We start from the raw sequence: 25,842 nt of genomic DNA, 5'->3' as shown, positions 1-25,842 counted from the left end.
AACTCGATAGCACTTAACAGCAATATGTTATTCATCTATGATATCTATGTAGTATTTCTCAATAGAATATAGTTGGCAGTCTCAAATTTTGTTGGTTCTGTTGCATATATGTATGTACACACGTGAATTTTAATTAATACTTGTATGTGTAACTCCTTTTACATATTAGTGAAAAGGTTAGGAAATTTAAAAAATAGTTCATTGCTTTTCAATTTTTAGATTAATCTTGTGGTAATTAGCTTGAATTAGTAAACTTAGAGTGCTTTTAAGTTTTCTTTTATTAAAAAACTTTTTATTGTGATTTGAGTGAAAGTTTACAGAGCAAATTGACTTTTCCACTCAACAGCTTATGCATGTTTGATTCATGACATAATTGCAACCTCACAATGTAACTAACTACCCTCTTCCCACTTCCTTCCTGTCTCTACCATTTCTTTTTATCCTCCTTCTCCCTTCCTGCCTTCTGAGCTTTCTCCCTGGGCAGATGCCCTTTTGATCTCCTGTCGTTGATGGTTCTGAGGAGTACATATCTCCTAGGTGTTATTGTTCACATTTTAGGTCTGTTTCTTGTTTGGCTGAAAGTTGAGCCATGGGGATGAGTTCATTATTTTTCTTCACATTATATTGTATTAGTTGCTTTGCTTGGACTCAAGTTCTGTGAGTATTTTCTTTGTGTACATGTTTACATTGCTGTCAGTAAATACATGACTCACCATCTATAATCTCTTGACTGCTATATAACTTGGAGATAGCACAAAACTCCACAAAACATAAAGATGCTTCTGGCTGTTGGTAGTAAAAGTATGATAACAAATGAAGCCTTTGAGGGACTAGTAAACAGAGTAAGTGGCTGCATTGGAGAGCAAGCTGGGTCAAGGTGAGGTTTCTGGACCTCAGCCTAGTTGCCAGTTACCAGGCCTCCATGCCACCCTGACAGTATATTGGGAATCCGATTTCTTGAGAGTGAGGAATCTCCTTGAAGAGCAAAGGAGTGGGAGAAATGTGGATTATCTGTATCTGGGAAACAGTGAGATTGACTGTGGTAAGAATTAAGGAGAGGAGACTAGGAAGAAAATAAATGGTGAACACAGGAAGGAAGAGGGAAGAGTTTGGAAGGGTTTAAATAATTGTTGCAAAGATACACATAGCAAAGAATACACCATCTCAACACTTTTTACAGGCATACTTCAGTGGTACTGATTCTATTAAACTGTTTGCACTGTTATTTTCTAAATTATCCCACTATCATGAACAGAAACTCAGTATCCCCTAAAGAAAATGCCTCCTTTCCTCCCTCTCTCATCTTCATGGTAACCATGAATCATTTTGGAGTCTACATATTGGTTAATTTCATCTAAGTTCCATCATACAGTGTTGGTCTTATTATGACTGACTTATTTTACTTAACATGCTGTTTTCATGGTATACCCATGTCATGGTATACATCAGAATTTCATTTCTCTTTATGACTGATAGTATCCCATTGTGTGCATGTATCACCACATTTCTGTTTCCACTTTTTGGCTATTGTGAAAAGTGCCAAAATGAACATTGTATCCAAGTATTTGTTCGCATTTTGGCTTTGCTTCTTCTGGGTACATACCAAGGATTGGGATTACTGGGTCCTATGGTTATACTGTTCTAAGACACTCAGTGCAACTTTTTGAGGAACCACCAAATGATCCTTTTTACAGTGGTTTCACTGTTGTACAGTGCTACCAGGCATAGATGAGGATCCCAGTTCTTTGCCATCTCACTAACACCAACATGTTGTATTCCTTTTTTTTTTTTTTTAATTAAATCATTGCCATACTAATGGGGGTGAGGTGTGGTATGTTAATTGTTTTGATTTGCATATCTGTATAAGTACTGGACTGCTAATTGCAAGGTCAGTGGTTCAGATCCACCAGCAGCTCCTCGGAAACCCTGTACAGGGTGCTGCTTAGCTGCTAAGTGAAAAGTTGGTGGTTTTACCCCGCCAGCTGCTTCGTGGGCCTAATATGTAGCAGTCTGCTTCTGTGGTGTACTGATGTAGCGCTGTATGATAAGCACTGGACTGCAAGGTTGGTTTGAACCACAAGGTCGGTCGTTCAATCTCACCAACCACTCCTCGGAAATCCACCCTGTACAGGGTTGCTGTGAGTTGTAACCAGCTGGACGTCACTTAACAACAACAGTTTGTTGCTGTAAAGATAACAAACAGCCTTGGAAACTCTACAGGGCAATTCTACTCTTTCTTCTATAGGGCTTCCCTAAGTGGGAATTGATAGCAGTAAGTTGTCGGGAACGGCTGGTTATGTTGAGCAGTTTTTCATATGCTTGCACTTACTGACTATTTGAATGTTCTCTTTGGTGAAATTTCTGTTCAAATCCTTTGTACGTTTTTTGTTTCTAAGTTGTAGAGGTTTTTAAAATATATTTTGGATATATTGGACCCAGCTAATGTGTCACACTGCAAAGTAATTTAAAATGAAAGGTCGCTGTTTCCTGGTGTGGCCGCTGTGGGCTAATGCATCAGACTGCAAAGTCGTTTGAACTGTAAGGTTGGTGGGTCGAGCTCACCAGCTGCTCCTTGGAAACCCTATATAGGGTCATTATGGGTCGGAATCGATTCGACGGCCCTTCACAACAACAAAAATGCATCACACTGCAAAGTCATTTAAACTGCAAGGTCTGTGGTTCAAGTTCACCAGCGGCTCCTTGGAAACGCTATGTAGAGTCGCTATGGGTTCAGATCGACTCAGTGGCACTTAACAACAACAACAACATTGGATAATTTGGCTCCTGAAATTTTTCTATCAACCTGTAGGCTTCTTTTTCCTTTTATTTTGGTACCTCTATTGGTAATGTCCTTTGATGAACAAAATTGTTTATCTATTTTGTGTTTTGCTTTGTTGTCATTTTTGATAATCCATCATTAAATATGAGGTTCTACAGCCACGTTCTATATTTTATTCTAAGAATTTAAGATTGCTTTTAGCTATTCAGAGTCCCTTTTGCCCTCTGTATAAATTTGAGTATTGACTTTTCTACTTTTGTTTACTAAAAAAAGTAGTTAAAAAACATTTTTTCAATCCCTTTGGATGAAAAATGAATTATTATTTATAGCTATAGATAGCATCAGAGTTGCTATAAGCTCCGAAAGTATATATTTTATTCTTTGTTGAATCCCCAGTGCCTAGAATAGTATTTGACCTATAGTAAGTACTTAAGTATTTGTTGAATAAGTGTGTTAAGTTGTACAGCTGAGTGATGTTATGGTGTTTTTGCTTTCTAGGTAAGAATGGTAATTTCATTGTCTGGATTAAAAGGTGTCAAGAAGCTCAAAATGGTACGTATAAAGGTTTCCCAATTTAAACAGAGGAAAACTTTTGATAGTTTTTGGTTTAAACAAATTTGTATTTCACTTTGTTATATATAATTTAAGTAATACATGTTCCCATAGGTACAGATTCTCAGGTGTGTTGAATTTTGCCTAGTTTACAATATTGAAATAGAGATGGACTTGTTTTGTAGTTGTTTTATGGTATCAGAGGTAAGAAATTCCTGAAGAGTGTAAAATAATGCAAAATTAAACGACCTTCCTTTATTAGAAATACATGAATGATTGACTTACTGGCAGTGTTTGCTTATACCAGTGAAATCATGTATGTAACTTTGCCTGTGTGAACATGTTTTTTTTTGTTTGTTTGTTTTTAATAGGATCCGAATCTGAAAAGGTAAGTAGCCCAGTTTTTAATCCCTCTTGTTTTTACTTAGGTTTATATTGTAAGAGCTGGATATATTTGGGACAGGACTCAGAATAAGTTTGCAAATAAATAGTAAGCAATCTTATTTAGATATCTCTTCCTTTGTAGCCGAAATAAATTTTTTGGTCAGTTAAACAGGAATTTATAGTCAAAGTTGTTGGGCTATTTTAATGAATTTACTGTGTAGCCCAAGTTGGTTTGGAATATTTTAGTATGGTCAGTCAGGCTGATTCTTACTTACTTTTTCTGTATTAGAAAATAGTGCATTTATTTAGGTTAAACAATTATGATGAGTCTTCACAAAGTTTTGTAGAAAACTTCTATTATCTTTTTTGAAGCCCCCTTGTACTTTTTTAGAATAACTTACAGGATTTTTGTATGGTATGCTGACTCAAAAGGTTACCTAAAATTTAGAAATATTTATCAATATTTTATTAGATTTTATAATGAAGGTCTTTACATCTTTAGAGTTATTAAAAAGTATTCTTTTTAAACGAATTCACGTATATTAATGAATGACTCCTGTTGTTGCTAGTGCCATTGAGTTGGTTTTGACTCCTAGAGAAAATTTATAAGCCTATGGCTTGTAAATCTTTGCAAGAGCAGACAGCTCCATCTTTCTCCCACGGAGCAGCTAGTGGGTTCAAACTGCCGACCTTGTGACTCACAGTCTAGTGCTTATCCTATGGGGAGTCAACAGACTTCCAAAATGCATGATTAAATAATACTCTTTTAGCCCTGAGCCTCTGCATACTTAGTCATGAAATAAAATGATTAGGAGTCAGGAGACAATGTGTAGTCTTAACTCTCTGAGCAATTAACCTTTTTGAATTTCTGTCTTCATTTCTAAAACTGACATGTCTATCTTCCAGAAGTGCATTGTGACATTGAGACAGTCACTCAGTCCCTTAACTTTCCTTATGTGTAAACTGGGACTGATAGGACCCATGTCGTTGTGTGTATCTGGCATGATAGGCACATAAATAGTGACTAAGGTTTGAATATCTTCAAAAGTGAGCCCTGTCCATCTATCTTGTACCTCCATATTCCTTGGGGTAGGGTTCAAGGTAGGAAACAGGAATGGACTCGAAAATTTTAGAAGTTGTTTTCCATCTTCGTCTGCTAGTAGTTTTAGTCAGATTCTATGTTTGGCATTGGTACTGGTGGTGGTGTGCCATGGAGTTGGTTCCAACTCATAGCGACTCTGCATAGAGTTTCCAAGGCTGTAAATCTTTATAGGGGCAGAAAACCTCATCTTTTTCCTGCATAATGGCTGGTAGGTTTGAACTGTTTACCCTGAGGTTGACAGCCTGACTCATAACCACTGCTCTACCAGAACTCCTTAGGCATTGGAACTAGTCCTGAAAAATGCAGAATGGCATATGAGTAACAAAGAAAAAGACGTTCTCAAGTTAAGCCAACAGCTGTTTAGCCTCAGTTAGCCTCTAGTTTTATCCTGGTACCAAGGTGAATTAAAATAATCTGTTCTAGTCATTATCTTTTCAGGTAGATTTCATTCCTAAACAATGTTAGCAGTTTTCTAGTCAGCCCTTCCTCATGAAGACCTCATGCACAGTAGAATGAAACACTGTCTGCCCCGTTTGGTGCCGTCCCTATAACCCGTTGTGGTTTGTACTGTTTTGAAACATACCATTTTCCTTGGCTGATTTCTGGAAGAGATTGCCAGGCCTTTCTTCCTAGTTTCTTAACCTAGAAGTTCCACTGAATCCTATGCAGTCTTATCACAACACACTAGCCTCTACTGACAGATGGATGAACTACGTGTGGGGTGCATTGGCTGGAACTCCAACTTTGTCTCTTATATAGAAAACAGGAATTTTGTCTCTTACCACCATTAGCCCTTTCCATTTTTAATGCTGTGATTGGTTGCCACTGAGTTGATTCTGAGTCATGGTGATCCCATGTGTGCAGAGTAGAATTGCTCCTTAGCATTTTCAAAAGCAGATTGCCTGGCCTGAGAGGGTTCAGTTAGTAGCTGAGCACTTAACCATTTGTGCCATGTAGGCACGCCTCAATCTTTACTCCTGGAGAGTAATTCTGGAGTTAGATACACATCTCTAGAGCAGTTTTACTTATTTCATTTTCTCAAATCCCATCTTGTTCTTACTTTTTTTTAACCCAGAGTCCTCCTAAGACCCAGTACGTGTTTTTTTAGATTCGCATAGTCTTAACTGACACACATATAGTTCAGGAAGGTATGGATTGGTCAAGAGTCATTTTGTTTTTGATGTGCATTGTACAGTGTTTGTTGTGGAGATGCCATAAACAGAAGACTATTAACTATCAAGACGGCACCATGGAAATGCATACAGGTGCTTTCAGAGTACTATTTGAATGTTACAATATCCTGTGTTCTTGAGAATAAATTTTTAAATGTTACTATTCTCGGACTCTGGTGTGGCACTGTAGGGTAAACACTGGACTGGTAAACACAAAGTCAGCAGTTCAAACTCACCAGGCGCTCTTGGAAACCCTATACAGGGTTGCTATAAGTTGAAACCGATTCAATGGCACTTAACAAAAGCTATTTTAAGTTTAGGGAGTTATTTACTGAATTTTAAACTGAACATTTTACATGAGTAATTTCTATTCAGACCTTTATAATGTCTTTTGTTTATGTTTTTTTCATTTTAAAAGAATAATCTGTTTTGAAATTGAAATAATGAAAAATTTGAAAATGCTAAACATATTTTTTGTGAAGACTACTAGTACTGTCTTTTAGAACAATTATGGATATCATGCTTTGACTTTGAAAAATGTTTCCAATTGGTTATTACAAGTAACTTGTTATTTTTAGTTGCTGCCATAGGCCTGTGTAAATGAATAATAACATGTATTTTAATGTAAAGTTCTAAAACTAACTTGTAAAAATCTTTCTCATTCAACTTGCCAAAATCCATCTCCAGCCAACTCATCAGCCAAAAATCAAGTGAGTATTTCTTCTTCTTAAAACCATACACATGATAAATATACCTAATGTGGACAGTAAAAACTCTGCCATTTTAAGTGTTAGTGTGCTTTTGAAAATTGCATTATGGCCTTATCAAAAACAAATTCCATAACTGTTTTTGAATTAGTGAATTGGGTTTCGTTCAAAACTTTTCTCAACTTTAAAGTTATATTGCCTGGTTCCATATATTAAATTGATGTTATTACACAAGTAAGTAAGTTTGAAGCTTAACAGAAGGAGCCCAGGTGGCGCAATGGTCAAAGTGATCATCTGTCTGCCTGAGGATAGGCAGTTCAGACTCACTTGCTGCTCCACGAGTCTGCTTTCTTAAAGACTTGAAATCTCGGCACTTCTACTCTGTCCTCCTGGGTTGCTAGGAGTCACAATCACTTGGCAGCAGTGGATTTGGTGTTTGGAAACTTAACAGAATTGTAACTTTCGGTGCCTTTTATGGACTGCTGGTGTGGTGCTGTAGGATCAGCACTAGACTGCAAACCACAAGGTCAGCAGGTCATACCCACCACCTGTTCTATGGAAACCTTATACAGGGTCGTTATGACCGACTCGACAGCATATAACATCAACAACAAATGCCTTTTATATTTCAAATAAAATTTTCATAGAAGCATTTATCATAATGAAGCAGCTAGCAAATATTTGAATTTATTTTTAATAATTTCATTAACCATCTGTCCAAAATGTATTCTTAAGGCTGAAAAAAAAAAGAAAGCATTGAGTTGGAACTTTGCATCTTCACTGAGCTTCAAAGAGATTGAAACTGTTATTAAATACAATTTTTTTCATCAGGTGCTTTTATGATCTAATCACTTAAGATTATTTGAAAATGTTAGGGGAGAAAACCATCTAATTTATTCATTTTACTTCTAGAGAGTTACAGGATGACACTCTAAGGACACAGTAGATGAGAAAATTATGAACTGTCTGGTGGCAGCAGTTGTTAAGTACTGTGAAGGTGGTTCTGACTCACATTGTTGTTGTGAAGTGCTGTCGACCCATAGCAACCCTGTAGAGGGTTTCTGAGGAGTGGTTAGTGAGCTTGAACTACTGGCCTTGCAGTTCAAACCAACATTGCAGCGTAGTGCATTAACCCTACAGCGCCACACCAAGGCTCTGGTTATAGGATTTCTGAGGTTTTATATCTTCATGGCAGTAGAAAGCCTCATCTTTCTCCCACAGAGCGACTGGCGAACTCAGACTGAGGACCTTGTGGTTTGCAGTCCATTGCTTATAGAACTGCTGTTCTCCTGGTGGAAGCAGTAGAGGAGATCATATAAACATCAAATAATAATTATGGTATTTGGAGCACTGAAAAATCCACCATTGAATTCCTAGTGTTTTAATTTTAGCTAATTTACTTCTGCTATCTGGGCTTGGGGCTTTTTGCACCCAGCTTTAGTCCTGAGAACTTGGTGTGATGGATACCCTGCAGTACTGCCACAGACTGGCTCATCTTGACAGAACGTTAAAGGAACAACAACTTTAAGAAAATTTGTTCTAAAGTTTCTTTTTTTAATAGGTATGACTGGTATCAAACAGAATCTCAAGTAATCATTACACTTATGATTAAGAATGTTCAGAAGAATGATGTATATGTGGAATTTTCAGAAACAGAGGTCAGTATACAGTCTTTGAATTATTATTTTTTTAATGTTGAGGTTGAATGCTAGTATTTGCAGATATATATTGTATATATATACTATATATACAATATAATATACTATTATATTGCAGGAATATCAGACAGTTTATAGCTAGATGCCATTGTTTCTGATTATGTAGAAAATGCTGAATTAAGATCTAAGCACTGCTTTTCATGTTGAATCATTTTACATTTTGAGATACACATATGCTATGCTATGCTGCTGCTGTTAGGGCTGCCGAGTTGGTTCTGACTCATAGCGACCATGTATAGCATTCCGGGCCTTTAAGATCTTTGCAGAAATAGAAAACCTTGTCATTCTCCTGCGGAGCAGCTTGTGAACCGGTGACTTTATGGGTCACAATACAGTGTTTATCCTATGGAACCACTGTGCTCCCTATATGCTATTAATGTTGTTAAAGTGCCATCAAGTTGGTTCCACCCCATATAGGCTTTCCAAGGAGTGGCTGGTGGGTTTGAACCACTGACCTTGCAGTTAGCAGTCCAGAGCTTATCCTGTATTGCCACATGTCATTCTTTTCTTTTTGTTTAGACTTTGGAATTCAAAACGGTACTTGGTTAACATTAATGAGATGCATCACTTGGTTATGTTGTGTGGTGTGCTCCATGACAAAGGCTTATCAGTTTTTGTTGTGTAATGAATGCATGTCTTACAATTATTAAACTGTAGCAAATGAGTATGATGTTAATAACCTCATTAGCATTTAGCAGAGACCCTAATGATGCTTCACACAGTATTTAATAAACTATATGCTGCCATATATATAGTTGTTATACATGGTGTTTTTTAGTGAATTTCCTTGAGATTTAAATTCCAAACACTGTTTTATGAAATGTTTTATTTTCTGTGATTTTATGATAAGAATCCATGTCAAGAATACCAAATGAAAGTAAGGATTTTTTTTGAGGTTTTCATCTTAAATCTGATATTCCAGCTAAAATGTACTCCAACAATATTGAAAATCTATACGAGTATTCCTGCTTTTTGAAAATTTGCTTTACTCCACTTTGCTTCTATGAAAGGTAACATTCAGTGCTGCTTTTTGACAACTGAAAGAAATCCGAAGGGGATTTTTGCTTTTGCAAAAACTGAATCTAGCACCCAGCTTTGCAGTGGGTGAGACATTGAAGAGCAATGCACATGCCAGCGTGGGTGGCCTCACCGAGGTCTCAGATCAAGTCACCATAGCTTTGCACAGTGTCAGAACACTGTATTTATGTGCTGTTTTAGGGCTTGTGTATTATCTGGTATGATTGGTAGGTAGATTTTGAGGTTTGGGAACACTCAAAAATTGTTCCCATGTTAATGGTAATTGCTTCTCTGGTTGGGCTTACATGAGGATTCATAGGAACGCTCTCTTCGAGAGTAGGGGAAACCTGGGATCATTAGGTTTGAGCCTTGTATAAATTTACAAAATGTAATTTTTTTGTTCATCAGTTGTCTGCTTTGGTGAAACTTCCTTCTGGAGAGGATTACAGTTTGAAACTAAGACTTCTTCATCCTGTAATACCAGAACAAAGCACATTTAAAGTACTTTCAACAAAGGTAAGTTGTTTGAAAAAGATGGTTTTTAGTAATATCACAGCACTGATGATCAGATAACACTTGATGATTATAAACTTTAAGTGGATCTTTTCACTCATATCTCTTTAAGAGATGAGTAAGTAAAGTAACTTTTTTTTAATTTGGGGCAACTATACAAAGGGACTTCAAAATTAAAAATTTTGTTATCTTTTAATTGTATTTTTCCACGTACTTTTAAAAGTTCAAAACGTTGGCCATTTCAACAATTTCCACATACATTGTTCAATGACAGTTATTTCATCAAGTTAATAATTTTTGATGGTCAGGGTTTTTTTAACCCCAAAAATCTAAGACAATGGAGTATAAAAATCCACATAGCCTGAGTTAGTCTATTAAGATTAATATCTTCTAAGTAGAGATGTTTTTCAAGAATTAGATATATAATAATGTGCTTCTTTTAAGGTTTGATACTGATATTATACACTTTTTTTTTCACCCTACCTCATATAGTTAGAAATTACACGCTCATATAAAGATGTGTCTGCTCTGTTTTTCTTTTTTAGTCAAGCTGAAATTTAGGTTACTTTTTTATGAGTCATGGAGTCCTGTTGTGCTGCTGTGGGTTAATGCGTCAGACTGCAAAGCCATTTGAACTGCTGGTTCAAGTTCACCAGCTGCTCCTTGGGAACCCTATACAGGGTGGCTATGGGTTGGAATCGACTTGATGGCACTTAACAACAACATTATGAGACATTAGTGATTTAAGTTGCAGTTTGAGTGCTTTCATAAAGGGCGTGGAGAGGTGTCTGACTTCCGATTCACAAGCGGGCATGAAGAGACTCAGCAGCCTGTTAGCCAAGCAGCCCCTTGGTCTCTGCCCTACTTAGACAAGTTAGAAGATCCTGTGGTGCTGCTGATAAATGCTCAGAGTACCCAGTTCTTCAAGCCAGTCTCCTGCCCGAATTCACTCAGCTGTTCTCATTTTGTGGGCGGGGAAACATGTCGTTCTGTGTGCTGTTATTGCCGCTACTACCACCACCCACCACCCCCGCCACCGCATCTCTGCTTCTCAGGGCTCAAAGGTGGGCTCTGCTTTTGTCTCTTTTTTCTTGATGGTCTTGGCAGTCCCCATTCCTGCTTCTGAGATGGCTCATTTAAAACCCATGTAATGATAAAACCAACGAATCCCTGCATTAAGAGTCCTGTACACTTTTGTTTGCATGGACTCCTAGTGTGGCACTGTTATGGTAAGCACTGGACTGTGAAGCACAAGGTCAACAGTTTAAGCCCATCAGCTACTCTTTGGAAACTCTATACAGGGTTCTTACAAGTCAGAATTGCCTCGATGGCATTTAACAACAATAACCTGTTCCTTTGGTGGGAGTTACTAAGATAGTGGGTACAAGAGCCATAGCAAATAAATTCACTGTACCACGGTAGTCAGAGGAGTCCTGGTGTGGTGCTGTAGGATAAACACTGGACCGCTAACCACAGGATCTGTGCTTCAAACCCACCAGTTGCTCCTCGGAAATCCTGTACAGGGTCGCTATAAGTTAGAACCTACTCGATGGCACTTAAAACAATAGCAGTTACATAATTTATAAATTCCTGTATATTTTCAAACAGAAAAAAATGTAGAATTATAATTCAAGCAGTGTTTTAAATTTCAGTCTAAAGATACAGGTGATAGTATAGCTATGGCTTCTGGTTGTTTGTCCTATGAGTTTAGGCTAGTGACAAAATGATTGTATCCCTAAATTTTTATCATATGTAAAATGAGGAATGAAGGCTAAATAAGCTCTGAAATCCTTTTCAGCTGTACAGTTGTGTGATGGTATCTGATAAATGAGTTAATGGGAATGAACAACATAAGGAGACTTTTCCTTTACTACACTTCCTTTGTACACATGTCTTGCAACACATGCTACTGATTATTGAATTTAATTCTAAGGAAATGTGATTTTTCCTGTTGTGGAATAGGATCAGGGTTGCCTTGTGTAATGGAGAATGGTAACTAGGCCTGCAGTAAGAACAGACAGCTGCAGATTTGTGGAGCAGGAAATAGAAAGTCAAGAAGCATTACTATTTTTTGCAGTTCGTTAAAAGGACCTGCACTTTTGTTCTTTTCTGATGATTACAAAGCTACACAGTGTTGAGGCAGAGATGTCAGTTTTGGGGGAGGGTTCAGAGTGAGAAAAGGGATGAAAATGTAACCTATCCACACAGGTTAGAGTTTAATAATCAAATTTTGGATAAAATTATCAGGTATAAAAACTGAAGGTAGATTTGGGAGGGAAAAAGGCCAGAAGATTATGAGTTTGCTGTTTTTGTATATATTTCTGTCAAGAGGTTGTTAATGTATATCCATTTGAAATAATTTAAGTGTAAACTGGTTTGAGTGACTAGATGGTAAATGACTTATGAATTTGTGTTTAACCCATGACAAGAATTGTGGCTATAATTTAGAACTGTGTCATACTTAAAAAAAAAAAAAAAAGTTTTATTGTGAGTTGCGTGAAGGTTTATAGGCAATATCATCAGGTTCACATTCAACAAATCACACACTGTGTTTCATCTCAATGATTACACTGTCCACCATGCAACAACAGCTATCCCACATCCTCCCTGTAGTTCCCATTTCCATTCCACCCTCCTTCCCATCCCTCCTCAACTTTGTCCTTAGGTAAATGCTGCCCTTTGGATTTTGAATGCTCATTCCATGATGAACATACATCATACTAGTGATGTTGTCCCATCCCCCCTCCATACTACTTGGCTGAAAATTGGGCCACCATGGTGAGTTCTGTTCCAGACCTGAAGAGTGGCCGAAGGCCATATTCTCAGGTTCCTCGAGTCTCTTTCTGACAAGTCAAGTCTTTTTTTTTTAAAATATAATCTTGAGTTTTATTCTCTATTTTCTCCTACTCTTTCTGGAATATTCTAATGTGATCTCTTTCAAAGCAGTTGGTAGTGGTAGGATAGAGCAGCTCTCTGGTCAGGAACCATCTAGTTCTTCTCGTCTCAGGGTTGTGGAAACTGATGTTCACGTGTTCCATTAGTCTGTTGGACTAATTGATTCCACGTGTCTTCAGTGCTCATCACTTTTCTTTCTTCAGCACATGGAGAGACCAATAATTGTCCCTTAGATGGCCGCTCATGAGCTTTTAAGATCTCGGACGCTACTCACCAAAGTAGGATGTAGAACCATGGTGTCCCCTGCAACTATGGTCCTGAGCCCCCAGGCCCAGTAACTCATGCCTTAAGATGTTTAGTAATATCTAAGAAGTTTTCATCACTTTGCCCGCTGTATGCTCCACCATATTCATAGGTAAATTCCAGTGTACAAGTATCCTCTTTCAAACCCTTATATACTGGTGGGTATACTCTCCCTCTCCTTCTCATCCTGTTCAGCCTGAGTATCTATCTGTCCACGGTCATCTTTATTCTAATGAGTGTTTCTTCTGACCAGCCTCTTCTCCCTTTACTGTGTTGCCACAGTGCCCTTTGTGTGTGTGTGCTCCTCCCCCTTTAAAAAATGTTTCATAATAACTTTTCTTCCTGGTATAATATTGGTTATAAGTACATTTAATTTCTCTTGCTTTCTGTAGGTGCTTTGAGGAAAAGAATTGTCTCACTTGTGTCCAAACATGTACCTCATTTAGAGTTACTAATAAAATACAGGATGTCCAGATAACTTTATATTTCATTAATATAAGTATGTTCCTTGCTGTGTTTTGATTTGTTTAAATTTGGTAACCCTAGCCACCTATTGCAGTCCTGGTGTGGCGGTGTGGGTTAATGCACTGGACTGCAAGGTTGGTTTGAACCACCAGCTGCTCCTTGGAAATCCAGGGTTGTTATGAGTCAGAATTGACTCAACGGTACTTAACAACAACAAGCCTCCTACTACTTTGTATATAGTGAGTATTCAGTAATAGTTGCTGAGACTGTAAATCTTTATGGGAGCAGAAAACCTCATGTTTCTCTTACAGAGCTTCTGGATCTTGTAGTCAACAGCTCAACACAGCCCACTACGCTACCAGAGTTCGTGACTGAGGTTCATGAAATTTAAATGCTTTCCCCAAGTTCTCACAGATACTGAATTGTTCAGTGCAAAAACAAAACAAAACAAAACTGCACTCATTATTCCTTCCTCAGCACACTAAACTGGGTTAGATAATTTGTTGAAATGGCCATACAGAATTTGGACACCATATTCCCAACTATGGGATTTATTAGAGAAGTTAATAGGTTACAATTCAGGGTCGGGAATGTTCAGGGCACAGTTCTCCCAGTTAGGACAGCCTCTCTTCTGCCACAGGCAGGCCTCTCTCTGGTCCAGGTCTAGCAAAGTTACAGAACTCTTCTCGGGCTGCTGATAATGCTCACAGAGCACTAAGCCACAGCCTGAAAGCACTTGGCTCTAACTCTGTGGATCAGAAAACTTAGCTCCCCAATGAAGTGTCTGGAGGCACCCTACTCAACAAGTGAGACTCCTCCCCAGAAGGCACTCAGTTTTACTTGCTCCGTCTGGTGCTCTGGGTCTTGGTTCGGCTGCTGCTCCTCTCTTACTCTTCTGTTGCCACAGTTTTATGTCTGTAGGCTGAAGAGTTTCAGTACACAGGGATCTCCAGGTCAGAGATGCACTCCACTCACAGCTTCTCTGATGGTAATGAGATCCCCTTCCTGCTCCTGGGAAAGCTCATTTTAGACCCACTTAAGAGTTACAAGGTTTCACAGTTAACCCTTTTAATAGTCACTCACAACTGAATCATAACCCTATCAGCATCCTCCCCGCCTTCTCTTACCCAGACCCATCTGGAGAAAGTCATTTGGTGGAAGTCTTGTAGCAGTTGTCCCTTTCATACATTTTAACTGTAAGCATACCCAGCAAAGCTTATAAGCCAGTCACTCATGCCTTAATCTCCGTCCACCCTATCAGCCATGTACTCTGAAGACTAGCATGTTCCTTGATATGAAGACTTTTATTTCTCTTGGGACTCTGGGCATCTGCATCGATAAGCAAAGTCCAGTCCAAAGTTGTTATTAAGTGCTGATGAGTTGGTCCTGACCCATAATGACCCTATATAGATAGGGTTTTCAAGGAGCGGCTGATGAACTTAAACCACCAACTTTGTGGTTCAAACAATTTTGCGGTCTAGAGCATTAGCCCACAGCACCACACCAGTCCAAAGTAGGCCATCAAAGTTGCAGCAGTGTACACCAGCTCACACTATCAAACATCTCTTTCTAAGTTAGGTTGGATTCTGGTCAATTCAGCCCTAGCCATCCTAACTAGATCATTTGGGTACCAACTTCAAGCTTGGGAGCCTACACACACCTCCCTGCACTTCAGACTAGCTGCCCTGGTCCCCATGAGCTAGTTTGGTGTCTGTAGGTTCAGAAGTCCACTCAGCTCCTTAAACTTCAGACCAGCCAATCTTTTCCTCTTCTCACTCAATCTAGCTCTTCAGTGCTGCGCTCTCTCTTCACATCCACTCATCAAGTAGACCCAGGTGGTCACCATCTAACATAGCAGGATGTCTGCTTGCTGCTTCCCTTTAACTTTAAGTCTTAGAAGAAGGTTTTCTCTGATGGACACAGACTTTTCTTGTCTCAGTGCATCCAGCAGCAGATTGCTTGCTCAGAATGTTAGTGACTTTTCTTTCTGCAGGTATTTCCTTGAAACATAAATCTCCTGTTCTTTCAGCAGTCCTGGGTGGGACTCAGGCTTCCACCTAAGCCCTTTACTCTATACATAGGGTGCTGGTGATGATTTAGTGCCACCAAGTTGGTTCTGACTTGTGATGGTTGTGTGCTGTTCAGTCAGTTCATAGGGATACTGTATGTGGTTTCTGAAGCCATAAATGGTTACAAATCATAATGCTTCATCTTTCTCCTATGGAGTGAGTGGTAGACTCAGTCTGCTGAACAGTTTACAATTCACTCCTCTATCAGGGCTCCTTATGCACAGACTACTGGCTTAAAATAAAGCCAGTAGTTCCTTCTGGGAAATTCCTCACTCTCCTCTTAGCATATCCAATGAAGTATAGGACAGACCTTGGGAACACCGAATGGTTTAAAATTAAGAAAAGTATGCGACAGGGTTGTATTCTTTGACCGTACTTATTCAACATGTATGCTGAGCAGATAATCCGAGATATGAAGAAAAACATGGCATCAGGATTAGAGGAATACTCATTAACAACCTGTGATATGCAGATGATACAACTTTGCTTGCTGAAAGTGAAGAGGACTTAAAATATTTACTGATGAAGATCAAAGACCACAGCCTTTGGTATGGATTGCATCTCAATGTAAAGAAAACAAAAATCCTCACCACTGGAACAATAAACAACATTCTTACCAGTATAGAAAAGATTGAAGTTGTCAAGGACTTCATTCTTCTTGGATTAACTATCAACACTTGTGGAGGCAGCAGTCAAGAAATCAAATGACGTATTGCATTAGGCAAATCTGCTGCACAAGAGCTTTTTAAAGTGTTGAAGAGCAAAGATGTCAGCTTGAGGACTAAGGTGCACCTGACCCAAGCCATGGTATTTTCAGTAACCTCATATGAATGTGAAAGGTTGACAGTGAATAAGGAAGACCATAGAAGAATTGATGCTTTTGAGTTACGGTGTTAGAAGAGAATATTGAAAGTGCCATGGGCTGCCAAAAGAACCAACAGATTTGTGTTGTAAGAAGGGCAGCCAGAGTGCGCCTTGGAGGCCAGGATGGCCACACTTCAATTCTCATACTTTGTACATATTGTCAGGAGGAACCAGTCACTGGAGAAGGATATCATGTTTGGTAAGGTGAAGGATCAGAGAAAAAGAGGAAGACCACCAGCGAGATGGATTGGCAAAGTGGCAGCATCAGTGGGCTCAAACATGGCAACACTTGTGAGGTTGGCCCAGGATTGGGTAGTGTTTCGTTCTGTTGTGCATAGGGTCGCTATGAGTTAGTACCAACTCGATAGTACCTAACAACAACAACATCATAGGCTAAAGGTGGACTTACAAGCTCCCTTTCCATCACTCAGGTCTTTTTTACAGTCCTAGGTAGAAGAAACATTCAGTATCCATAGTGTAGCCAGGTAAACACAGAGCCCATAACCCTTTTTACAACACCCAAGCTTTGTCCTCTTGTCTCCACTCCTGGACTGTCTTTCCATTTATGTGCATATGTTCAGTTTGACCCGGAAGGCAATACCATGAATCGAACTGACAACCAAAGGCTAAGCTTTACTTAGTTTTTTCTAAGTTCTGGATTGAGCAATGGAATGAAGAGCTTCTTCTAAATTTGATGGTTACTTACTTTTTTTTTTTATCCTGACCCCATTGAACTATATTTTCTGGGAAACAAACTGTGAAATAATTTAAAGTTAATATCTTAAAGACGAAATCTTGGAGTCCTTTCCATTTTCATACAGCAGAGGGAGACAGTGTTAAAATATTGAAAATTTTTCCGTGTGTACCTGGAGCTTATTTAGTGATGACACTGAGAAGGAAAAGTACTGAAGTAATTTTCTTATCATATGTATTCAAGATGTCTTGAATTCAGTATGTGAATTGAGAAAAAGCTTGCATTTTGCTTAGGAGAATCTGCTTAAAATGAAAGACTGTAAAATATGTGTGGCTTATAAAAGAGCTATTTCTTTGCTTTTGAGAATTCTGTTTTCTTTCCAACCTTCAAGGTTGAGTGAATATTGCATATCCATGTATTGCTTGAGTATTACTAACTTGATTGAAAATATAATTTACAATGAAAATTGGAAGAGTTAAAACCTTTAGTTAATGAAATAGCATATAACTAAGTATTTAGCAATTTAATATCTAATATGAGTCCTGGTGTGGAGCTGTAGGATAAACACTTGACTGTTTTCACAAGTCCGATGGTTCAAACTTACTAGCCACTCCTTGGAAACCCTATACAGGGTTGCTATGAGTCAGAACTGACTTCATGGCTCTTAATAATAACAAAGATGTGTTTTCAAAGCCATAATTCTTATTTTTTCAGTCAGTGTCTTTGATATTAGCTTTCATGTCTGCCTATTAATCCATTTTTTTAATCAAGAAAATAGGTTTTTTTGTTCCATCTTGTTAGTCTTATGACAACATTATTTGGTCACAGTTAAAGGATTATGATTTCAGTGCCGAAAAACTAGACTATGAAATACGAATTTTAAACACTAATATTCATTCTCTTTAAATTAAAATCAGAATTCTCAAAATCCTCTGGAGTAAATTTACTTTTGTATAAATGTTGCTGTATACCTATTTGTTGTTGAGTGCTGTCAAGTTGATTCTGTCCCATAGTGACCCTGTGTAAGGTTTCCGAGGAGCGCCTGGTGAGCTTGAACCAGCGACCTTCTGGTTCAAACGACTTTGCAGTCTGACACATTTACCCACAGTACCACAATGTGCCATCAAATTGGTTTTGACTCATAGTGACGCTGTGTCAGGTTTCCTAGAGCAACTGGTGAGCTTGAACCACAACCTTGTAGTTACTAGTCCATTGCTTGCCTTCTAGCGCCACAATAGGTTTCATTCCTATTAGTCAAAGCAGTTTTTCTGTAATATACCAATGTAAAAGGTGGAGGTTTAGGTGAAATGACTGGAAAATAAACACGTTCATCTTTACTAAGAGACTAAATGATTGCCATTTCCTATTTACCATCTAAAACGTGAAGTTTTAGGATGAATTTCTGCTGTTAATATGCATAGGATAATCTCAGTGATGATGTACTGGGGCTATCTCGACATAAAGCTACTATGGGATTTTGTTTGTTGTGTTTGATACAGTGGTGTGGTAGTAATGGTGAGGATTTAAAAAAAAGTAGTTACTGGCATCTATCATTTGTGGATACTGAAATTTATTATTGCCTCTTTTATTCATGTATTTATTCTAAAGAAAATAATTTTACCACATGTATTATTCTGCAGCTGCCTTTTAAAAAACTCATGTCCTGTATCATGGATCAGGAGGTCTGGGCTAGCTTAGTGGTTATGAGTCGAGCCATTCTGAAAACCCAGCCATTCTGTGGAAGAAAGATGAGACTTTCTGATCCCATAAAGATTTTTACAGCCTCGGAAACCCTATGCAGGGTCGCTATGAGTTGGAACCGAGTCTGTGGCACATAACCACCACCACCATAGTATGCATAGTTTTGGGTTACCTTAAATATTCAATAGCAAAGGATTCTATTGTGTTCATGTACCATAGCTTATCTAGCCTGTTCCATGTTATCTGACTTATGGAAAAAGATTTATTATTGTTGTTCACTGCTGTCGAGTCAATTCCGACTCATAGCGATCCTGTACAGGATTTCCAAGGAGCACCTGGTAGATTTGAACTGCCAACCTTGTGGCTTGCAGTCCAGAGTTTATCCTACAGTGCCACACCAGAAGTCCAAAGAAGTATATTGCTGATTTTGTTGCTAAATGCCGTCAAGTCAGTTCCAACTCATAGTGACCCTGTGTGGGGTTTCCAAGGATCAGCTGGTGAGTTTGAACCACCGACCTGTGGTTCAAACTGACCTTTTGGTCCAGTGCTTATCCGACAGGATCACAGCAGGACTTCGTGTGTTATCTTATGCAATCTTTGTAATTGTTGTTGTGAAGTGCTGTCTAGTCAGGTCCGAGAATAGTATTGGTATTTTACAGGTCTGGAAACTGGACACAGAAATGTTAAGTAAATTTCCCCAGTTTTTTCACTTATAGTGATGATAAAGCTATGGGTAGTAGCATTCTGTTGTTAGTTATTGTTGGCTGTTACTAGGCACTGTGCTCTAGTCTTTGTATGTTGTAATATGTTGTTAGTTACTGTCGAGTTGGCTCTGACAGCCTTGAGTATTGAACAGAATAGAACGTTGCCCATCTCTGCACCATCTTCATGTGACTAGTTTATTGGAATCCAGTCATCATGAACTGCCTCTACTTTACCAAACATGTTATCTTTACCTTGAAATTGGTCTTTTCTGATGACATGCATGTCCAAAGTAATCTGTTGAACTCTCACCATCTTCATTTTAAGGAACATTCTGGGTCTATTTTTGTAAGACTGATTTGTTCATTCTTCTGGCAGTCCACAGCATATTCAGTATTCTTCACAAACACCATGGCTTGAACCCATCAATTCTTCTGTCTTCGTTTTTCAAACCAACTTGTATATGCATGTTCAGGCTACTGACAAGACTTTGGCTTGGGTTAGATGCACCTTGGTCATCAAACTGACATCTTTCCTTTTTTAAACAGTAAAGAGATAGATCCTTTGCAGTAAATTTGCCCAATACATCATTAGATATTGTTGTTGTTAAGTGCCGTCGAGTCAGTTTCAACTCACAGCTGCTCTGTATAGGGTTTCTGAGGAGTTCACACCTGCAGTCTTGCAATTTAAATGGACTTTGTAGTCTAGTGTATATCCTACATACGTGGTCTCATTAACTCTCCCAACAAGTCTGATAGGCATTATTGGTATTCCTACTGTATAGGAGATGCTGAGACTTAGTGAGATTTTTACATGCTCAAGGTAATACATCCAAGTGACACGTAGGTTTCTCCTTATTCTAGTTATAAAACAGATTTTTTTTTGTCTTTCCACTCCTACTTATTTCTGAAGAAACATGATAAGTGAAATTTCTAGCTAAAAAATAACTTCTGGCAAGTTCTTTCATCTCCCTCAGTCACGGCTCCCCCTCTCTCTTCTCTGAGATATGGATGGTAATCTCCTTTTATTAGGTTGTTATATTCAGGGAGATGATGTATGTGAAGCACTTAGCAACAGGGTATAGAATGCGTGCTTAATAAATTACTGCTACAATTATGTGGGGTTTTTTTTTTGAATCCTGATTATTTAGATTTGCACTCAGGCTATAAAAGCAATAAATATCATTACATTTTAAAAAGTCTAAAGGAGCTGAGAAAGTAATCAGTCAGTCTCAACACCAGTGCCATCTTGGCATACTTCATCGTAGTACTTCGGTCTGTCATTATAGTTGACACCTACTGTAATGTTTTGTTTGTAGGAATGCTTCTTACCAGTTTCTCTAGATGTAACAGAGATTGTGTCAATAAGTACTAGACAGAGCCTGGCTCACAGGATCAGTTACCAGTTACCATCAAGCCATTTCTGACCCATAGCAATTTCGTGTCTGTGAGAGTAGAACTGTACTCCATAGCATTTTCATTGGCTGATTTTTTGAAAATAGAATTCCAGGCCTTTTTTCTGAAGTGCCTCTGGCTGGACTCAAACTTCTAACCTTTGGTAAGCATGAAAGTGTTAGCTGTTTGTACTATCCAGAGACTTTGACTCAGAGTAGTAGTAAAATATTTGAAATGAGCTCTTAGAATTCTGGTGAAGACATTTTAGTTCTTCTCCATTTACTGTATCCATTTTTAAAAAAGGACTGTTGTTAATTTCATTGTGAAAAGACGGTGGCTATATTAGTTTGGCCTCAGTCTGGAATTCTGAGCTACTCTATTTCTCTTAGTAAAGTGTTTGATGTAGTAAACTGTGCTGAGAACTGGGTAAGAGAAGTTCAGGAAGGCTTGCAGGTAATTACGGGAAGTAGTCATTTGATGTCTGCAGCCTTTAAACAGATGGTTCTAAAATTTTGACAGAAAATTAAGTTCGCCAGTAAACTGCCCAGTTCCCTAGTCTCTTGGAAAGGTCCCGTCACTGTCAGTCTGCAGCAGAAAGTGGGAGCTTGCTGCCTACTTCCTACAAAGGCCACATCAATGCCGTGATTAACTTAGAGCAATCTTCCTTCTTTCCAAATCCAGTGAGTTCCTTTCTTTGAAAAACTAACAAACTTTGCCAGGCAGAGGAGACCTTAGAGGAGGTTAGATGATAGTACAAAGTGTTTTGACATACATCGGAAACCCTGTACAGGGTCGCTATGGGTCGGCTCCGACTCGAAGGCACTTAACAACAACAACAACAACAACATTAGTGATTGCAGTGACCGTATCTGAAATTGGACAAAAAGTATTTGCCAGAATCATCACGACTTAAAACTTCATCTTTAAAGGCATATAAAAGAGTGAAAAATGGAATAGGTATAAAAAGGAAATCAAGAAAATTTGTCTTCTGCCTCATCACCCCTCCTTTATACCTCTTTTAAAGGACTGCTTAAATTGTTCCTTACCTGCAGCGATTTTAATCAGCAGACTGAGTACCATTTCAAATTCAGGTCAGCATGTCTTCTGTAACTGGTTTTACTCAGATCTTTGGCTTTGGCTTTATAAAGGCCTCTTTGTTCATAAATCATTGCTATTGAGTCAATTCCAACTCACAGCAACCCTATGGGATTTCTAAGGTTAATTTTCTTACAGAAGCAGATTACTGCATCTTTCTTTCATGGAGTGACTGGTGGGTCTGGACTGCTACCCCTTAGGTTGGCAGCAGATTAATAACTATCTTTGTTTGTTCTAAATCGTTCTCTAGGTTTAGTGTCTTGAGTTGATCCAAATGCTAGTTTGTACTGTCTTCGAGTAAAGTAAGGGACTTTTTTGTAGACGGTTCAATGTCTTTAATTATCTAAAGCTATTATAACAGAAATACCCCAAGTGGATGTCTTCCATAAACAGAAATTTATTGTCTTACAGTGTGTTAAGTGCCATCGAGTCTGTTCCAACTCATAGTGACCCTGTATAGGGTTTGAACTGCTGATCTTGTGATTCGCAGCCCAGTGCTGACCTACAGCTCCACACTAGGAGTCCTCTTACAATTGGTTGTTGTTAAGTGCTGTCCAGTCGGTTCTGACCCATAGCAACCCTGTATAGGGTTTCCAAGGAGTGACTGGTGAGCTTGAATGACTGACCTTTTTTCAAAAACAAAACTACAAACCCAAACCAAATTGTAGTACTTTAGAAATAGCACCGATTTTTAAGTCCAGTAGTTCACTGAAAACAGGATGAAGGAATAAGATCTAATCCGAAAAGCCAAATGCTGAACCCTCGATGGAGGTGCTGGGAATCGCCACCTGTCTTGGTTCTCTGTTGTTATTGTTAATGCCATTGAACAACCCTATTAGGGTTTCTGAGGAGTGGCTGGTGAGTTTGAACTGCCAATCTTGCGGTCTAATGCATTAACCTGCAGCACCACAGCAGGACTCCGTCTTAGTTCTTCAGTGCTGCTATAACAGAAACACTACACGTGGGTGTCTGTAACAAACAGAAATCTAGTCTTACAAGTTAGGAGGCTAGAAGTCTGAATTCCAGGCTCCATCTCAAAATTCCAGGATCTTTCTCTCTGTTGGCTTTGGGAGAAGGTCCTTGTTTCTTTTGAGCTTTTATTACTGGGAGGTCTCCATGTGGCTTGGCATCTCTATTCCTCTGTCTCTGCTCACATCCCTGTACTTAATCTGCTCAGTTTGGTTTGTATCTCAGAAGAAATAGGTTGAAGACACACTCTAATACTAGGAGCATGGTGGCTTCATATGATAAGCAATGAAGTGCAAACCACAAGGTCCACGGTTGGAGCCCCCCAATCACTCTGCCGAAGAAAGTTGAGGCTTTCTGCTTCCTGGAAGATTTAAACCCTCAGAAACCCTAAGGGTCACTGAGTTGGAACCTACCAGCAGACACTCAACAGCAACCATTAATACTGGCTCGTTAACATAACAAAGACACCCATTCCCAAATGGGATTGTAAACACAGGTATAGGGGTTAGAAAGAGCCCTGTTGGTGCAGTGGTTAAAGTGCTCAGCTGCTAAACATACTGTTGACAGTCCTAAGCCACTCCATGGGTGAAAGATAGGCTGTATGCCTGCGGAAAGACTCATGCACAGCCTTAAAAACCCTATAAGGTAGTTCTCTTCTGTCCTGCAGGGTCTCTATGGAGTGGAATTACTAGACAGCAGTGGGTTTGGATTGTATACCCGCTGCTGTCAATCACTTCTGACTCAGAGTGATCCCATATTGGATTTTCGAGACAAAATCTCTATGAGAGTAGACAGCCTCATCTCTCTCCTGCACAATCCTTGGTGGATTCACACCATCAAACTTGCAGGTAGCAGCCCAGTTGGTTAGTGCCCTCCAACCATTCGTCTTCAACCCTTAGCAACCCTGTGTAAGGTTTCTGAGCAGTGACTGGCGAGTTTAAACAGCTGACCCTGCAGTTCAAACTGACCTTGCAGTCAAGTGCTTATCCTACAGAACCACACCAGGACTTTGGTTTGGATAGGGGTTTGGTTTTATGGGTGGGCACAGTTCTGTTAGGATTATTCATAATAATCTAGCATTCAGAAGTTATTCGTAGTCTATCTTCTACCTTTATTTCCATCTATATTTTTCTGTTATTGTTATGTGGTGTTGAGCTGGTTCCAATTCATAGTGATCCTATGTACAACAGAACAAAACACTGCCTGGTCCTGTGTCATCCTTACAGTTATTGTTAATGTTTGAGCCCATTGTTGCTGCCACTGTGTCAACCCATCTTGTTGTGGGCAGGGGTTGCCACTTTTTCACTACCCTCCACTTTGCCAAGCTTAATGTCTGTCTTAGGCTGAGTTTTCTAGAGAAGCAAAACCAATGAAACATATATGTATATATAAAGAGAAGTTTATTATCAAGAAACTGGCTTACAGTTGCAGAGTTCCAGATCCCCAGCAGAAGAGAGAAATAGAACCTCTGCCCTGTGTCCATTATATTGGCAGCAGACCACATCCTCAAGGAAGTAGCCCTTCAATTGATTGGCTGCTCAGAACTAATGATCAGAGTGTTAACTATGTGTATAATAGGTTTTGTCATCTAGGAATAAGCACATCTGAATTGCTAATTAAAATCCTGGCCTAGTCAAGTTGACACAGAACCCTAAACATTACAGTGCCCTTTTCCAAGAACTGTTCCCTCCTGATACTGTATCTAAAGTATGAAAGACAAAGTCTCACCATCCTCCTTTCTAAGGAGGATTCTGGCTGTACTTCTTCCAAGACAGATTTGTTTGTTCTTCTGGCAGTCTATGGTACTTCAACACCATTATTCAAATACATCAGCTCTTCTATGGTCTTCCCTATTCATTTTTCAACTTTCACATGTATCTGAGGTGATTGAGACTACCATGACTTGGGTCAAGTACACCTTAGTTCTCAAACTGACATCTTTGCTCTTGAACACTTTAAAGTGGTCTTATGCAGCAGATTTGCCTAATGTAATACATCGTTTGATTTCTTGACTGTATCCTAGCAAATTGAAGTCTTTGACAACTGTATTCTTTTTTCCATTTATCATGATGTTACTTACTGGTCTGGTTGTAAAGATTTTTGTTTTCTTTACAGTGAGGTGCAGTCCATACTGAAGGTTGTGTGTCTTTAATCTTCATTAGTGTTTTAAGTCCTGTTTGTTTTGAGCAAGCAAGCATGTATCATCTGCATATTTTAGATTGTTAATGAGTCTTCCTCTAATTCTGATGCCAAGTTCTTTATATAATCCAATTTATCAGATTATTTGTTCAGTGTACAGATTGCAGTACATACAGCATACAGGTAAAAGAATACAACCCTGACACACACCTTTCCTGAATTTAAACCATTTGGTATACCTTTGTTCTGTTCGAATGACTGCCTCTTGGTCTACGGTAAGGTTCCTGATGAGCACTATTAAGTGTTTTGGAATACCAGTTCTTCACAATGTTGTCCATAGCTTGTCATGACCCACACAGTCTAATGCTTTTGCTGTCAGTAAACTACCAATACACTTCTTTCTGGAATTCTCTGCTTTTAGCCAAGATCCATCTGACATCAGCAATGAATATACCTTGTTCCATGTCCTCTTGTTTTTAATGTTTTATTGTGAATTACATGATAGTTTACATGGGGGAACTTTAGTTTTACATTGATTCTATCGTATATCATCTCATTGCCATGGTTCCAATCCCCTCCATGCATCCTCAACCACCCAAAGGGTATAT

The 25,842-nt window shown here is 38.8% G+C and overlaps 1 protein-coding gene across 1 annotated transcript in view; it reads left to right on the top strand.

The window, feature by feature from the left end:
* SUGT1 (SGT1, suppressor of G2 allele of SKP1 (S. cerevisiae)) overlaps nt 1-25,842 on the top strand; it is a 77,285-nt gene that overhangs the window by 26,026 nt on the left and 25,417 nt on the right. Inside the window, exons 6-10 of the mRNA XM_006837675.1 lie at nt 3,278-3,331; nt 3,703-3,719; nt 6,677-6,699; nt 8,258-8,354; nt 9,840-9,947. Of these exons, the coding sequence (XP_006837738.1) occupies nt 3,278-3,331; nt 3,703-3,719; nt 6,677-6,699; nt 8,258-8,354; nt 9,840-9,947 (299 nt within the window). The remainder of the gene's footprint in view (nt 1-3,277; nt 3,332-3,702; nt 3,720-6,676; nt 6,700-8,257; nt 8,355-9,839; nt 9,948-25,842) is intronic.

Source organism: Chrysochloris asiatica, unplaced genomic scaffold (assembly GCF_000296735.1).
Source record: "Chrysochloris asiatica unplaced genomic scaffold, ChrAsi1.0 scaffold00022, whole genome shotgun sequence".
NCBI classification, from domain to species: Eukaryota; Metazoa; Chordata; class Mammalia; order Afrosoricida; family Chrysochloridae; genus Chrysochloris; species Chrysochloris asiatica.
Note: the sequence above shows the minus strand (reverse complement) of the source record. Positions and strands in the feature narration are given on the sequence as shown.